The sequence below is a fragment of the Lutra lutra genome, chromosome 8 (genome assembly GCF_902655055.1).
Source record: "Lutra lutra chromosome 8, mLutLut1.2, whole genome shotgun sequence".
Lineage (NCBI taxonomy): Eukaryota > Metazoa > Chordata > Mammalia > Carnivora > Mustelidae > Lutra > Lutra lutra.
The window spans coordinates 51,358,136-51,374,896 of record NC_062285.1 but is presented as its reverse complement, the minus strand read 5'-3'; the positions used below and the strand labels follow the sequence as shown (position 1 = coordinate 51,374,896).

Here is a 16,761-nt window from a genome sequence, read left to right as displayed (position 1 = left end):
ATTCTGGGGTAGACAAGTAGACTGTACAAAACAATCTGCATGAAAGCATCTAGAACAGTGCCTTATACATAAGTAAATTCCAATAAATATGTGTCTCTGGGGTGCCTGGGTGGCTTAGGTGGTTGGGTGGCTGCCTTCGGCTCAGGTTATGATCCTGGGGTCCTGGGATTGAGCCCCGCGTCAGGCTCCCTGCTCAGTGGGGAGCCTGCTTCTCTCTCTCCCTCTGCCTGCCTCTGCCTGCTTGTGCTATCTCTCTGTCAAATACATGGATAAAATCTTTAAAAAATAAAAAATGAAATGAAATGAAATAAAATAAATATGTGTGTCAGAAAAGTGTTGGCCTATTACCTATGTCAAATGTCACTACCCTCTCCTGTAGTTGGATTCCAGGAAAGAGGCGGTCAGACCTGAGCAAGGGGTAAATGGTAATTCCCTCTACCTCCAGAACAGGAAATAAAGCCCTGATATCCTTTTTAAGGGCCTTAAAGTCCTCCAGATCAAGAGGGGAGGAGTCTCAAGGAAAGAAAACAAATTTAACTACCCAGCAGAACAGACTACGAGAAAGGAGATACCGGAGGACTGTTCTACCCAAGGCTACACACCTCAGTTCTCTATCTCCTAGCTGCCAAAGAAACCTGCTGAATAGCTTTGTATAGGGCGTTCAGACTATACTCACTGATGGGACAGGCAGATACAAACTTCTGAGTCATCCCTGAACTTTCACCTACCAGCTCCTCCCCCTAACTCCGAGGTGTGGCAACTAGGCTTTTGCCTTCTGGTAGCATGCCACGTGTAGAGTCACCCTACTGGAACGGGAGCTGTCAGGTGAATCAGGGAGTCACCTCATTCAATAGGTCAGCTCCTTCATCAGGAGAGATGGAGACAGCTGCTTCCAAAGACAAGGGCCTGGCTCACGTGCCTGACAGCCAGGATTCTCTGCAGGGTGGGGGTTGGGGGTATTATAACCACTAAGAGGCTTTTTCAAACCTCAAATGCTGCCACCCCTTGCAAGAACTCTCCTAGTGAGTTTGCATTTATTGATGGAAATGCACTGTAGTTCTCCAATGTGTTAGAAGAGAAAAATATAACTAAAAGAACCACTATCATAAAGGGCCAAGAGAAGAAAGGACTAATATTATATGGAGGAAATTTTGCCATGCCAAAGACTTGCCTTGCCTATAAAACTTAGGGTATTTCGGGGCGCCTGGGTGGCTCAGTGGGTTAAGCCGCTGCCTTCGGCTCAGGTCATGATCCCAGGTCCTGGGTTGGAGCCCCACATCGGGCTTTCTGCTCAGCAGGGAGCCTGCTTCCTCCTCTCTCTCTGCCTGCCTCTCTGCTTACTTGTGATTTCTCTCTGTCAAATAAATAAATAAAATCTTAAAAAAAAAAAAAAAAACTTAGGGTATTTCTGGAACAGGGTGTTAGCCGAATCACCAAAAATCATCTGAAACTACTCCCTCTGCCCTAAAATTCTAGGAACAAAGGAATCCTATTTGAATAAGCACTTTAAAAAGTGGTTCTTTCCCTCTCACGCTATTACCATCATTGATCCATACCTAGGACCTTTACTCCAAAGGGGAGGAGCCAAATTTTCTTTGGTCCTCCATCCCAGGCACATTTAGAACGTGTCTGCAACATATTTAAGAGCTCCAACATTAGAAGCCTGAGAAAGATGCTTCTGATTTTAATAGAGCCCTTGTCCTTCATAAAAAAAAAAAAAAAAAAAAAAAAAAAAAAAGATCAGAACCTGCCAAGCCAGAAATGGCTTATTTGATGAAGCAAACATAATGCACTAATAACTGGCAGGAAAAATCTTGTGCTGCAAAGGCTTCCAATGCAGAAGGAACAACTTGCATTAAGGGAAAAAGAACACACATAGGACAAAGGCTCCTCTCTCCCCAAAACCAGGTCAGAGAACTAAAGCCTTTTAACATCTATGTTTCACTATGGTGATACTGGAAGGCGGCCTGCACTACTTGGTCAGCCCACTTAATAGCCCGAACACAGTAATCTTCAGATTTCATACTTTGACCCCCTTTATACTCACAGTTGTTTCCTTAATGATTCTACATAACTATCATTTTCTAACAGACTCTTCCCTAAAGATTTACTCCAAGAAAGACCACCAAAGACCTCAGAAAAGAAGAGTCCTAATTTTCCTTTCAATAGAAATCCTTGGGACGCCTGGGTGGCTCAGTTGGTTAACCGTCTGCCTTCCGCTCAGGTCATGATCCCGGGGTCCTGGGATCGAGCCCCGAATCGGGCTCCCTGCTCAGCGGAGAGCCTGCTTCTCCTTCTCCCTCTGCCTGCTGCTCTGCTTACTTGTGCTATCTCTCTGTCGAATAAATAAATAAAATCTTAAAAAAAAAAAAAGAAATCCTTTAACAAATATTTTCTGAACATCTACTTATTCTATACATATTACATATATACTACTGAATAAAGTCTACAGGATCTGCTGTCCTACTAGTTTTTGGGGAACTAGAAACTGCTCTCACTTCTACCAGGAGTACTTAACAAGTTTTAGTGCCTAGCACTTTGGTTCTGAAATTTACAAGAAACTTCCCTTTCCTTCTTTCTTTCTAAGATTTTATTTATCAGAGAAAGAAAGAGAGAGCACACACAAGCAGGGGGAGTGGCAGGCAGAGAGAGAAGCAGGCTCTTTGCTGAGCAAGAAGCCCAATGCAGGACTTGATCCCAGGATTCTGGGATCGTGCAACTGAGTTGGACATGAACCGACTGAGCCATCTAGGCATCCCAAGAAACTTTTCTAAAGGCATTTGAAAAAAAGGCCTAGGAAAACAAACCTAGAAAAAATATCCTAATGAACTATTGCTAAAAATAGTCACTTTTGAAGTCCATTTTAAAAATAATCACAAAAAAAGCCCAAATGCTCAAAAATTTCATATATACATTCTCCAAGTTCCAAATAAAAAGTCCTGCATGTGGCTTTACTGGCCCAACAGAAGGGGACCACCAGGCATTATCAGTCAACAGAAGTCCTTGGAAAACAAAAACAAAAACAAAAACAAAACACAAGTTTCCAGATCCCATCTCACTTTTGCTGAACAAGAATCTGAAGACAGGATTCATGAACGTGCAATGCGAACAGGTAACCCACGTGATGATGCCCACTGTGAACTTACAGAACTTTCATTTTTTAATTATTTATTATTTTTCTTCTTTTAATATATTTTTTAGATATACGAAAGAGGGACAGAGACAGAGAGAGAGAGCACAAGTGGGATGAAGGGCAGAGGGAGAAGCACACTCCCTGCTGAGCATGGAGCCCAACATAGGGCTCAAACCTGGGATCCCAGGATCATGACCTGAGCCCAAGGGAGATGCTCAACCAACTGAGCCACCCAGGTGCCCCTATTTATTATTTTTCATTTCTTTTTTTTAGTGGGGGTGGGGCAGAAGGAGAGAGAAAGACTCTTAAGCAGGCTCCATGTCCAGCACTGAGCCCAACTTGGGGCTTGATCTCATAACCCTGAGATCATGACCTGAGTCAAAATCAAGAATCAGGTGATTAAACAACTTAGCCACCCAGACACCACAAGAACTTTCAAAATGATAATGTGTTAAAAGAAATACAGGGATCTAGGGGTGTCTGGGTGGCCCTGGAGGATGGGTATCTGCTTTCAGCTCAGGTCATGATCCTGGAGTCCCTAGATCAGGCCCCACGTCAGGCTCCTTGCTCAGCGAGGAGTCTGCTTCTCCCTCTGCTCCTCGCCCTGCTCTCTCATGCTCACTCGCTCTCAAATTAATAAATAAAATCTTAAAAAAAAAAAAAAAAGAAAGAAAGAAAGACAGGGACCTAAAGAATTTGGGCAGTTCAGGAGCACCGGCTCAGTCATGGGTGTGCAACTCTTGATCTTGGGGTCATGAATTCGAGCCCCACATAGAGATTGCTTAAAAACAAAATCTGAAGGGGAAAAAAAAAAAAAGAATTTGGGCAATTGAGGGAAAAACTGAAAGCCAGTCAAATACTCAGAAACCCATTGTTAGCTTTGCTTCACTGTTTCAAACTTCAAGACCTACTCAACTCTATCCCATAAAGCACTGAAACAGGGCAAAAAGAATTACGGTGTAGCTTTAGAGAGATCCACCACATCTGGCTTCCTGCCTTCTGCCCACTTGGATTCTAAGAAACAGAAATGCCAGCCTTCCCCTCTAATGATCTACTTCAGCACTGCTCACCTCAGTGCTTCCTCACACCCATGTATTCATCTGTTACCAATCTAAAGGCCACTAGGAAGGACAAATGCAATCATCCCACCATTAGCACATGAGGAGGCTTTACTTTCCATTTTTTATCTTTAGCCCACCTAGTAAGCATCAAGGAACTGACATCACTTCGGGTAGGCTGATAATCAAAGTTAAGGCATACAGATTTGGGCACTTGTTTTTAAAAGTTCTAGGCTGTAAAGGGTGCCTGGCTGGCTTAGTTGGAAGAGCATATGACTCTTTTGATCTTGGGGTCGTGGGTTCAAGCCCTATGTTGGGTGTAGAGATTACTTAAATAAACTTTAAAAAATAAAAATAAAAATAAAAATAAAAGTTCTGGGCCGTAAGTCTAACTAACATTTCACAGAAAAAACTGACTTAGTTTTGTTGAACCCAATTTCAGACTAGGATTTTTTTTTTTAAGATTTTATTTATTTATTTGACAGAGATCACAAGTTGGCAGAGAGGCAGGCGGACAAAGAGGGGGAAGCAGGTTCCCCAGTTAACAGAGAGCCCAATGTGGGGCTTGATCCCAGGACCTGAGATCATGACCCGAGCTGAAGGCAGTGGCTTAACCCACTGAGCCACCCAGGCGCCCCTCAGACTAGGATTTATATAGATGCTCAGTGGTGTAGGTCTACTGTAAAGGAATTATGGGTATTCATTTAAGTGTCTTGAAAAGGTCTAGAAATAACATAAAAATACTTTTGTTTTGATTTTCTCAAAGTCATTGAACATTCTAGCTTGGAAGAGCAATTCTCAATGGTACAGGAAGTAACTAGAATTTGTTAAGTCACACTGGTGTTAAGAGTCCAGAAGTGAATTGGTAGCCATACTCTAACTCCCAACCCAAATCCAAACCCAGATCACATGTGAAAAAGTAATACATCACAAAGCTAAGGCACCCACAGCTGATCCTAAGGTCACTGCTAAGTATAAGTTCACTTGGGTAAACAAGAAGTCAAATAATCTGGAAGCTCTGAATTCGTCTCTTTCCAACTCAGGTGTTCATTGAATTACCTGAAAGTAAGTAAGGTGGAACAACACAACAATGACTGGCATTTGTGTCACCTAGCAAGGTTAAAAAAAAAGTCTTCTGAGAAAAGTGAAACTATATCTGACCTTGAGAATCAAAGTGGTAGGCGTCAGTTCTTCCAGATCAGAAAACCATTTGTTTTTGCCTTTTAAAGCCTACCTTAACAGCAAAAGTAAAACTGAGTACCACTTAAGCTGCAGGCTAATCTGGAAAACACAGGCAGGTACTAACAATGCTGACAAACTGAACAGGCTTCCTGGTATCCTGGTCATTCTACTTAGATCTCAGGAAATTTCCACTCCTGCATTTTTTGGGCTTTGCTCGTTTTAAGGGTCAAAGCCTTCAAATCACTTCCAAGTTACTGGGATCCTCAGGTTCATTTCTAACAGTGAAGTAAACAAAATAATAATGATTCTACAATTATGTAGTCACGCCAAAAGCTTTCTGGACTTCCCCAGAGGCTTAAAAGATATAGTAAATTCAAAAGGTAAATTCTAAAAGCTTTTTCAAATTCACTGAAGAGTTAGATTATCTATTTGGTCTGGGTTAGGAGCTTTAGAATGAGCTAATTATAGTGTCATGTCCCCTATTCTGCCAAAACACTATCTAGAACTTGCTTCATTTCCCAAGAGGCTTCCTTACCCTGTTCCCTGGCAGCAGAAGAAGCAACAGTCAAGTAAGACAAGTGTCTCCCAAAGGATCAGCCTCCACCTTGCTGCTGGGTACCTGGAAGAACCCCAGTGTAAATTCTACAGGCTTCACCCTATCTGCCAACCATGCAATATAACACAGAGCAAAACCATTCTAAGATTTTCCTTTCCTTCAGGTGCTGGCAGCTTTAATCTGCAGAAGAGAAAGTATAAACTCTTTGCAGAAGTCAAGGTCACTTGTGGGACTGTCCCTGCCTGGATGAGAGGACTGGGACTCCCCCCTTAACAGAGCAGTTTCTCTATTTAAAGAGCTAAGTTACCCAGAGACAAAAGTCCTGGCAATCTGAAATTTAAAGCACCATTACCTGCAACAAGATTCCTATGATCCAAAGGAAACAAAATTCAAATAAATTAGGGCCTCAAAGAATGAAAGGACTCTCTCCTGGGTAGACTTAAAAGCAATAGCTAAACCTGAGCGAGCAAGTAGTAGGGTTGGTCATGTGACTTTAGCAGTACTATATCCTGCCCAGTATCTTCACTTAATTGGCCTGCAGTTTGAAGGAACAATCTTTCTGGTTCTTTCTCCAATCATATGTGATAACCATGCAGAAGGTTTTACAGAAGGGCTCCACCTTACCCAAGCTCCTCCTATGTGAAGAGTAAGTGCAAGAGTCCCAAGGACAAAGAGGACCTGAGTCCCACTCCACTAGCAGGAACTACTAAAGCTTGGTCACTGAAAGCTTCAAAAATTGGGTTGGTGAAATGGAAAAAGGCAGTTTAGAAACCGATAAGGCCCTCTCTACAAGGCGGAAGCCGATATTAGTCACTGCTCCATCTCTGGCCCTGGGACAGTGAGCACATCTGTTCACTCCTGCCACTTCTCCTAACCCTGCACCCCCTCCTCCAAGCAGGCCTCTTCCCTAACTCCAATGGAACAGAACATCTATGTTCTCCACTGGCAGCTCCTTTTTTTTTACATGGCTCTTCCACCCTAGACATGCGGGCGTCTGTAGGGTCCGAGCTCTCCACCTGCCCAAGACCGCACGCCGGGGGCGGGCAGCGCCCTCTTCACCCCCAGGCGCAGAAGGCCAGCGTAGCACATGGTCCTGAGAGCCCACAGAGGGCTGGCGACCAGCCAAACGCAGGGCCCCTTTAAGGCTCGCGGGGGTGCGTCTGGGTAGGGGAGGGAGACCCCGCGCTGGAGGGCCTGCAGTCGCCTCAGCCCCACCCTGGGGCCGCGCGCTCCTTCCCGTAGTTGCTCACCTTGGCTCCAAAGAGCCGGGCGGCCGCAGTGAGTAAAGCCATGACGGGCGAACTCGGGGATCTGGCGGGGAGGGAAGGAGGGGAAAGAGCTGCGGCAGGAACGGGAGCTGCCGCCGCTGCACCAAAGGCCGCACGGACGGGTGGACAAGGTTGAAAGGAGGTGGCTGAGGGAAAGGGTAGACAAACCGGCGGCGGCGCCCAGCCCGGGGTCCTCAGTGAGGACCCGCCCACTGCCAGAACTCGCTCCCGCCCCTCTCAGGGGACTCGCCTCGGGCTCGGCCATTGGTCCCATGTATGTGGGGGCGGGACCTGAGCCGTTGACAGCAGTTGTGGAGGGCAGGATTGGATCGCCTGGGTTAGGCTAATTAGGGATGGGCGCGCGGTGGTGGGGACGTGTAGGTGACTAAATAAGTGCCTGATAAGTCAGTTAACTTCCTTCTTAGGCTTCCCTTCTTGCCTTTAATACATTTGGGGTTTGTTCTGAGGTGAATATGAGAGAAAAAGGTCCCAAGGACTCCGACCTTAGAAGGTTCTCGGAAGCCAATCCCTTAATATTCTATCACAGCTACCGATCATTTACTGCTCCTCCTACCCATTGGCACGATTTCGTGATGAATGTGTTTGGTCAATGACTTAATGGTCATAGAGGTGACGTCACGTGGACAGAGGCTATGATGCCAGAGTTGGCTTCCTGGTGACAATTTGAGGTCAGCAGAGGCCATGGTATTAATGGGTACAAAGAGACCCCAATATGTGGAGAATGAAAGCAAAGGCAGGAGCCTGAGTATCCAGTGCTCTTTATGGGCTGTCAGTTCGGCGTCCAGTGTAGGGAAATCGAAGTCTTACAAATGCCAAGGGCACTTGCTGGCTCAGTCGGTGGATCATGCCACTATTGATATCGGGGTTGTAGGTTGGAGCCCTATCTTGGGTGTAGAAATTAGTTAAAATCATTAAAAAAATTAAATAAATAAAATAAAAATAAAACAAAACGTGGGTTTCCATCACAGGCTAGAACCTCTAGGTCCTGGGCATTATTCTCATTGCCACTCCAGTCACATGAACCCATGCAGCCAGCCCACCCATCTAGCCATAAGATCAAAAGCTGCAGACTACCCCACATTCAAAATCAGACATTAAGCACCCTCTCTTTTTGTCACATCACTCTCACTGGCCTCTGGACCCTTTCTCTTACTTGGTTGTCTTCTATACACGCTTATCATATGCTTCCCAGAGACCATTAAATGAACCACAGTACTGAAGTGACCTTCCACATCACTCTTGACTAACTCCTCTAGCTAGACAAGAAGACCTCAGAACCTTTCTACTGCCTAAGAATATCATTGTCATTGACCAAGGGACAGAGAACTGACCCAAGGACCAGGACACCTTATCTATAATCCAGGCCCCAAATGAACAGTCCTTTTATCTCTTCACATAGCAGTAATAAGATTCAGAAGTCTCAGTGCCATTTAACCAGGTTTAGATAGACCTACTTTATAAAGAAACTAGTTTATATTTTGGAGTTGGGGAAAGAGGAGGAAAACCACCATTTTCTCTTCCCAAGTTACCTTGGACCTAGCTTCACACCTACCAACCAATACTCCTTTGGCTTGGGGATCAGATAGGTAGGTCTTAGGAAAGAACTTCAAAAAGAGAAGCCAAGCAGAGCCCCAAAGGAACACTGACCTCAGCTACCTTCTCGGTGACTTCAAAGTGCCACTGATCAATATTTGCTCCCAATTTAGCATCTCACAGAGGATTTCCTCCTAACCCTAGAATAGTCTGACCTGGTTTCTGCTCTCTGGTTAATCATCCACAGAGACTAACCGGCTGACCAGAAGCTTGAACTCAAGTGCCCTGAAAAGACAGGAGGCATTCTCTGGGTGAGGCTACCAAAGCGATAATAATAATAATTGTTATTCTATTTATTATCATTAGATATTTTATTCTTAAGTAATATATATGCCCAATGTGGGGCTTGAACTCAGAACCCCGAGATCAAGAGTCTCACTTTACCTACTGAACCAGACAGGTGTCCCCCCACCCCCGCCCTACCCCAAAGAGATAATCATTGAGTGGCTTTAAGGGTAACCTACTTTGGAGCTCTAATGATTGGAGGAAGGGTGGGAAACAGCAATGCTCTAAGCCTCTTGACACCGTGTCTTGGAGCCTAGTGTTACGAAGGCTTTATTGACTTGTTTTGAAGTTGTTTAGTCCAGACATCCACTAACATAGAGCCAGTGGGAAAGCCCAGGGATGAGAAGGACTAAATGCTACCTCTCAGAATCTAGCTTAGAATCAGTTTCTAAATGTGAGTGGGACCTGAGGAGGAGAGAAGAAAGTTAAGGCAGGATTGGCACAACTAAAGCAGCCAAATAAGCTTTAGGTCCAAATACACCTAAGTGCCCGAGGAGAGGGGCAATGCAGAGAAGGCTGACAATTGAGGTCATCTTGACCTTGGCAGGACCTCTTTTTAAAATGGACAGGGGCAATGGTGCCCCCTGGTGGCTAAGGGTAAGTGGGAAAATGCAATCTAAACTTCAACTGAAACTGCCTACTTCAGTAAGTCAGTCTCCTGTATTTAACAGGTAATACCTTAAATTTATTGAATACTTACAATTTCTAGGTACTATCTAAACGTGGTACACGCCTTATCTTAATTAATCCTCACAACAACAACTCTAAGGGATGTAGATAATAGGATCTCCATGGAGCAGAAAACCAAGGTTTAAAGTATCCTGCTGAGGATCATAGTTTGTAATTGGCCTAAAGCTGTATCTTAACTACTAAGCTGTATTGTTTATATGGTGATGACTGTGAATTATCAGCTGCAACTCTGAGTCATTGTTAACTGTCTCCGGGGCACGCCAGCTCAGTGTGTTCTATGAAGTATTTTATAAAATAAGAACTATAGTCTTATTTATCTATAAAACTTTTGTACATTCATACCTGGAAATACATGATAAATCATGACCCTCCCAGAATACATATAGGTAGGAAAGACAAACAGCACCTAAAGTGACCAGGGGTAGAATGGCTTCTTATTACAAGGAATAATCAGTCTGGAGAAACAGCTTGCAGGAGGTATGATGCCTTTTCGGTATTGATTATTAGAGTCAGAGGGCATGTGTTCAAACTTGGGAGGTAGTTTTCAAACAAATAAAAGTACTAGTATACACAGGCACTGGAGACTACATGGAGACTCCACTATAGGGAGTGAAATGTAGCAGAAAGACCACTGGCACAGGGATAAGATGATCACTAAGACTGAAGTCTTGGCTCCCCAAGACACAATCCCTTTGAGCTTAGTTTCTTTATCTGTAAAATGGGAGTAACATCTATTTCTTAGAATTGCAAAGATTAAATAAGGTGTATGTGCTTGTTATAGGAGGATTCACCATATACTAGTTCTTTTACCCTTGCTATTCATCCGTGTCCTATATTTAAAGGATAATCTTGTCCCTGCTCTGAATCCTTTTTAATAGCATAAAAACCCTCTAAACCTTTTTTTTTTAAAATTTTTAAAGATTTTGTTTATTTGAGGGGCGCCTGGGTGGCTCAGTGGGTTAAAGCCTCTGCTTTCAGCTCAGGTCATGATCCCAGGGTCCTGGGATCGAGCCCCACATCGGACTCTCTGCTCAGCGGGGAGCCTGCTTCCTCCTCTCTCTCTGCCTGCTTCTCTGCCTACTTGTGATCTCTGTCAAATAAACAAATAAAATCTTTAAAAAAAAAAGATTTTATTTATTTGAGTGATTGAAAGGAAGAGAGAGGGGCGCCTGGGTGGCTCAGTGGGTTAAGCCGCTGCCTTCAGCTCAGGTCATGATCTCAGGGTCCTGGGATCGAGCCCCGCATCGGGCTCTCTGCTCAGCAGGGAGCCTGCTTCCTCCTCTCTCTCTGACTGCCTCTCTGCCTGCTTGTGATCTCTCTCTATCAAATAAATAAATAAAATCTTAAAAAAAAAAAAAAGAAAGAAAGGAAGAGAGAGCATGAACAGGGAGAGAGGGAGAAGCAGGCTCCCCACTGAGCAGGGGCCTGATGCAGGGCTCAATGCAGGACCTTGGGATCATGACCTGAGCCGAAGACAAGACGCTTAACAGACTGAGCCACACAGTTGCCCCTAAAACTTTTTTTTTTTTAAGATTTTTTATTTATTTATTTGACAGAGAGAGATCACAAGCAGGCAGAGAGGCAGGCAGAGAGAGAGGAGGAAGCAGGCTCCCTGCTGAGCAGAGAGCCCGATGTGGGGCTCATCCCAGGACCCTGAGATCATGACCTGAGCCGAAGGCAGCGGCTTAACCCACTGAGCCACCCAGGCACCCCGCCCCTAAAACTTTTAAAGGACTAGATTTTCACATAATTTGTTTAGTCACATCCAGATCTCATTTAATACTATCTCTGAGGATGTTTCTTTAAGTTCTAACATTTTACCGATAAACTCATTTAGAAGATATCTAAAGCTTAAGGTGTAATCAGGTATGCAAAGTTACTATTTGATCTACCAAATAATGGGTTAGAATAATTTGTTGTAGGGAACCTCCAGAAGGGTTCAGATAAATTGGTGGATTCCTTGTGGTAACCTGTGATATGAATAAAGAGCTGTGCAGGGGCGCCTGGGTGCCTCAGTGGGTTAAAGCCTCTGCCTTCGGCTCAGGTCATGATCCCAGGGTCCTGGGATGGAGACCCACATCAGGCTCTCTGCTCCGAAGGGAGCCTGCTTCCTCCTCTCTCTCTGCCTGTCTCTCTGCCTGCTCGTGATCTCTGTCTGTCAAATAAATAAAAATCTTTAAAAAAAAAAAAAAAGAGCTGTGCAAACTATATCTTCCTAACTGAGGATCAAGACAAGGACAATAATGTCCACTCTTCCCTATGTAGGACACACCCCTGTGTAGCAATGGCAAAGATTCTTGGGCAGGAGAGTTCTTAATAGCTGTGTCTTGACAGACTAGTGAGGTGTATCACTATTAATTTATTTAATTTATTGTCAACACTATTTTATTAAAACCTGTAAATAATTTGTTTTGTACATTAAAACAATTTCGAGTTTCCTATAAGAGTACTCTCAGACTTTTGGGATGCCTGGGTGGCTCAGTTGGTTAAGCAGCTGCCTTCAGCTCAGGTCATGATCCCAGAGTCCTGGGATCAAGTCCCACATCAGGCTCCTTGCTCAGCAGGGAGCCTGCTTCGCCCTCTGCCTCTGCCTGCCACTCTGTCTGCCTGTGCTCACTCTCCCTCTCTCTCTCTAATAAATAAATAAAATCTTAAAAAAAAAAAAAAAAAGAGTACTCTCAGACTTTTGATAAGTTTTCAGACACAAAACAATGGACAGAATCCTGGGTATACTCACAGAGGTATGAAGCATGTGAACATTATTCATATGCAACACAAGAGAAAAAAATGGTTAGTGACAGCTGGTCTGGAAAATGGACTTGACAGGATATAGCATTTCTTGTGTCTGATGAGAAAAGAAGGAATTGACACTAGACCCTGAGTTTAGTTGTCAACTAATATCAGGATACTTGCTCCGAACTAGTTCATGTGTTAGATTTCACAGGGATTTGTGGTACAAGAAAGCTTTGTTGAACCTGTTCACTTTGTGTGCCAGGCTTAGTGCACGGTATTAAGAGAAAAAAAGATTTAAAATAGAAGCTACTTTACACCTCTATTTGATCAGACTGACACTTGGGAACATTAGCTTATTGATCCAATTTTGCCACTACAGAACTTCAAGACTGGTGGTATCTCTGGGCTTCAGCTTCTTCATCTGTAAAATGGGCGGAGGTGAACTAGATGACCTGCAAAGTCTCTTAGATTCTAAAACACGTAATTCAAAAAGTCTTCAAAATGTTTATTCAGGTGTTCTTTCCCTGAGGCATTCCTGGGATAGAAATGTTCCATTCCAAACCCTGAGACAGACACACCTCTGGATCAGAGGTGTTTAGAAGCTCCTTATAGAAGGTATCATCCCTATAGGTTTTCATCCCTATGCAGTACAGAATCTCTACACATAAAAAGTGGGGACAGACTTACAGTCCAGGGTGACAGATGGAGATGATAAAGGTATACTTTAGTGTTGCAGTTGGCATCAAGATCTAAAAGCTTAGGTCAGCAAGCAAGGGCCTTCATTAAATAACACTCCTTACCTCATCTCTCCCTATCTGATAGAGCCCTTACGTTTCAGTTGGGAGTTGATCATATCCATTTCCCCTTTCTGTCTGCTACTGCTGATCCCTCCGTCTGGAAGGGCAGGGAGGGGAGAATAATGCATGTCCGTTATTTCAAGATCAAGCTCTGTCTTACTTTATATTTCATCAGTATAAATACAAGTAATTTCTAGAATCCCATACTACCACACACTTACCTATGTTCCCTTGCTTATTCACAGAAGCTCCTCTTCTTGCCACAATTAGTCTCTAAACACATGGTACTGAGTAAGCACTGGTAAGTGCTTATCTAGTTTGAGTCCAGCAGGAATCTCAGATGGCAAAAGAAAGCAAGCCTCAGACTCCTCCTACCTTCATGCTTTCCAAATACTTCACCATTTCCAAAGCTCCTCCTTCCCTTCCCTTTCCTATTGGAAATCCCCTATCTTTAAGCCTAATATAAGGATTAATGCTGGGTATGAAAAGACAACACAGTTCATACTTTTGGTTTCACAATTTTTCAGTTCATTTCAGTAAAAACATAATAGAAAAGGCATTGCCACCCTCTTCCCCTCCTGGGGGTGATCCATCAAGCCTGTCAGTCTGGGCCGCTCCAGTAGTTCATAGCTCATCATGCGATATGTGCAGGGCATGGTCACATAGATCTGCAAATAGCACATAACAATTTGAAGGAAAATGCCACTCTCATACCGATATATGCCACTATTGAGAAAATACCCAAAACCAAACCAGCACACACCAACCATCATTTCTCAGAGCATATCCTTTTCAAAGACAAAACATTCCCACTATCCTCTCACCTGTAGCTCAGGTGAGGGAGCCACAAATTCTGAAAGCTGACAGGAAGAGAATGGAGAGGAAGAACCCAAGTCCCTAAGTCATAAGTAATAGAAGCCATGTCTGGAGCTACTATCAGAGAATGGGACATGGGGGTGGGAGGTGGAGGAACATGCTAGGGAATGTGCCGGGTTCCAAAGGGCTGTGAAGACTGGCAGTAAAATGAGAGTAGTTTACCTGTTCGCTTACTACAAAGTTTGTCTTTAACATTGTCAGCCTCTCGGGAAAAGAATTCAATGAGTTCATCCTCAAATTCCTCCACAATGCTCTCACACTGTCAACCCAAGGGAGAAATGAGTGAGAGAGGGCAGCAAGAAGAAGCCTCCAGAGAGGAGGAGGACATTAGCACAGCTTGCCACTTGGGCTCTCCAGTAATTCCCGAATCTTCAAAAACCAGCTACCCACTCCCAAAGCTCACCGCAAACTTGAGAGTGCCACTGATGTCTGAATCAATTCGGATGCCCTGTAGGTCCAGTTCATTGGATTCTCCATTCCGGCCCACTACACGTACGTAGTTCTTGCGGTGGGTGGAAGGGTCAATCTGCTCCCCATACTCCTTCATCCGGTCACATACCTCCTCTAGCAGCTCTGTGAGGTGGGCCTCTGAGCGAGCATAAGGCACCTAGAAATGTCCTCAGCCTTGGGTCACATTCTTCTACGTCTATACGTTAGTAATTTATATCCTTACTTTTCCTTTCAAATCTAGTTCGATCAACTTATTCTAGAAAGCCTTCCTTAATTAAAAACAACAGAATTCATCTGTATAGTTCCAAAGTGCTTTCAAATATATGATCTTATTTTACCTCATATACTAGATGTAAGCTAATGGTTTTATTTCTTTGTATTAAATGAGACTAATACCTATCCTCAACAGGAGCATTAGAGAGGTAGTATAGGCTTTGAGGATAACAATTATTAAAGCATCTCACAGACATTGTAGCCTTAAGTTTTCCTTATATACTGCTCACTAGAAACAGCTTTGCATATTTGTGTTATGTTTTCAACTAAAACATAGATTTCCTAAATACGAGGATAAGACCTTCTCTTTCTATTTTGAATGAATGTACATATACGATTATGCCATAGTGAAAACATGAGTGACATGAATTAAGGATGTGGAGAAGGGTGCTGATCTGGGTTTGCTGACAACCAACCACAGCAGAAATAAAATCTTAAGGTTTGGGACCAGGAAACACATGCATAGGGTAGAAGCCTCTTACAAATGATACAGGCTTATCTTTTAGCTACCTCTCTGGGTCAATGTTTTCTTCACTTCTATTAAACCAAGGTTCTTAATTAGTCGAGTTCTCATTCAAAGTCCGAGTGAGCTACTTTATTTGGGGGAAGAGTAACAGTTACCTCCACCACTGACTGGCTGCCATCCGGATTAATTCGGAAAGAGCCCATCTGAATGGTCTTCTTGGGATCCACCTGGGCAATTTCCCACTCTAGTTCATCCACCAGAGCCCTGCAAGCTGGTGGGAGGGGAGAGAAAGGAGAAGGGAGGAGAGGAGAAAGGAATCACCAGGGATTTCCATTCATCTTTCTCCCAGGCCCTGGATCTCATGCTCTCCCAAGGCTCTGTCTTCCCCACCCTCACTTTTTCTCTTTGTCCCCTTACCTCCACAGTGTAGATCCTGGCTCCTTCGAGCCCAGGCAGTTCCCAGCAGGGCCCCCAGAAGCAGGGCCAAACAACCCCAGCCTTTCATCTTTAGCGTAACGGGGTTGCTCCACCTGGGTTTGGGTTGGAATAAACCATAGGTGTGAGCAGCCGGCTCCATTACCCAACCCCCATCCCTTATCCCAAAGCCTACAAAGGCCTCACTGTGACTCTGGCTCTACTTTTCAGGAAATGGCCAGGACACAAAGAGGCTCCTCTGTTCCCAGCGCCTGAGAACTCGGATTCCCCCGGCGGTGAGTGAGAGCGCGAGCTAGGGACTTGGGGCTCAGCCCCAGACTCTACGTCGACAGGTGAGTCCCCAGATGTTGGTACTTCAGCGTCGGCTGCCTAGGGCTTACAGGGTTATGTGGCAGCTGCGGAACGGAGGCTGGCGATTAAGCGAGGACAGCAGGCACAAAGGACCTGCCGGCAAGAGAGGCGGCTGATTCAGGCCGGGAGGCAGCGAGGTGGAGGGCGGGAGAAGAGCACTCAATAACGGGCCTATGTGGGCCCACACCTTAGATTACTGCATCCCCACCTCCAGCCCATAAGCTATTTCCCGTGCGGACCAGCCCCCTTTCTAAGGACGCCGCCATTGCCTTCGCTTCAGTCCATCCCCGACACTAGTGCCACTCGCACCCGTCTCACCTCTGCTCCCAGGGCCGCCGCCGTGGCCCAGGCGCTCGAAGACGGCCGGACTCTCACTTTAGCTCCGGACCCTAGCACCTGGCTGCTGGGGAGCGGGGCTGCCCAGGCTTCTCCAGAGCGCTCCGGCACTTTCCAAGCAGGGTGCCCCAGCGACTGCCTGACCCAGCTCCCCGCACTCTACGCGGGAGCCTAAGCGGGGCTCCGATGCGCGGCAGCGCGAGCCCCACACCGGTGACCGACTCCAAACCCGCCCCTCCAAACTCTCGCGCGAACAGG

At 44.9% G+C, this 16,761-nt stretch overlaps 3 protein-coding genes across 4 annotated transcripts in view; 1 reads left to right on the top strand and 2 right to left on the bottom strand.

Annotated features, from left to right (window-relative positions):
- The window catches only part of CS (citrate synthase), a 29,134-nt gene extending 21,732 nt beyond the window's left edge, over nucleotides 1-7,402 (bottom strand). Inside the window, exon 1 of the mRNA XM_047741245.1 lies at nucleotides 7,180-7,402. Coding sequence (XP_047597201.1) covers nucleotides 7,180-7,221 — 42 coding nt within the window. The 5' untranslated portion in view covers nucleotides 7,222-7,402. The remainder of the gene's footprint in view (nucleotides 1-7,179) is intronic.
- A 145-nt stretch (nucleotides 7,403-7,547) lies between these two features.
- Nucleotides 7,548-16,761, top strand: part of IL23A (interleukin 23 subunit alpha) — a 30,866-nt gene continuing 21,652 nt past the window's right edge. The window contains exons 1-2 of the mRNA XM_047741252.1: nucleotides 7,548-9,062; nucleotides 16,027-16,148. The gene's annotated coding sequence lies outside the window, so the exon portion shown is untranslated. The remainder of the gene's footprint in view (nucleotides 9,063-16,026; nucleotides 16,149-16,761) is intronic.
- On the bottom strand, nucleotides 13,822-16,718 carry CNPY2 (canopy FGF signaling regulator 2). 2 transcript variants are annotated; one of them, XM_047741260.1, is made up of 7 exons: nucleotides 16,486-16,718; nucleotides 16,197-16,279; nucleotides 15,799-15,911; nucleotides 15,537-15,652; nucleotides 14,596-14,799; nucleotides 14,355-14,451; nucleotides 13,822-13,984 (listed from the first exon to the last, which is right to left on the bottom strand). In XM_047741260.1, the coding sequence occupies exons 3-7, from the start codon at nucleotides 15,884-15,886 to the stop codon at nucleotides 13,941-13,943; spliced, it is 549 nt and encodes a 182-aa protein (XP_047597216.1). In that variant the 5' UTR covers nucleotides 15,887-15,911; nucleotides 16,197-16,279; nucleotides 16,486-16,718; the 3' UTR covers nucleotides 13,822-13,940. The 2 variants fall into 2 exon arrangements, with proteins under 2 accessions (XP_047597216.1, XP_047597215.1); XM_047741259.1 differs by lacking the exon at nucleotides 16,197-16,279 and having other exon boundaries at nucleotides 16,486-16,712.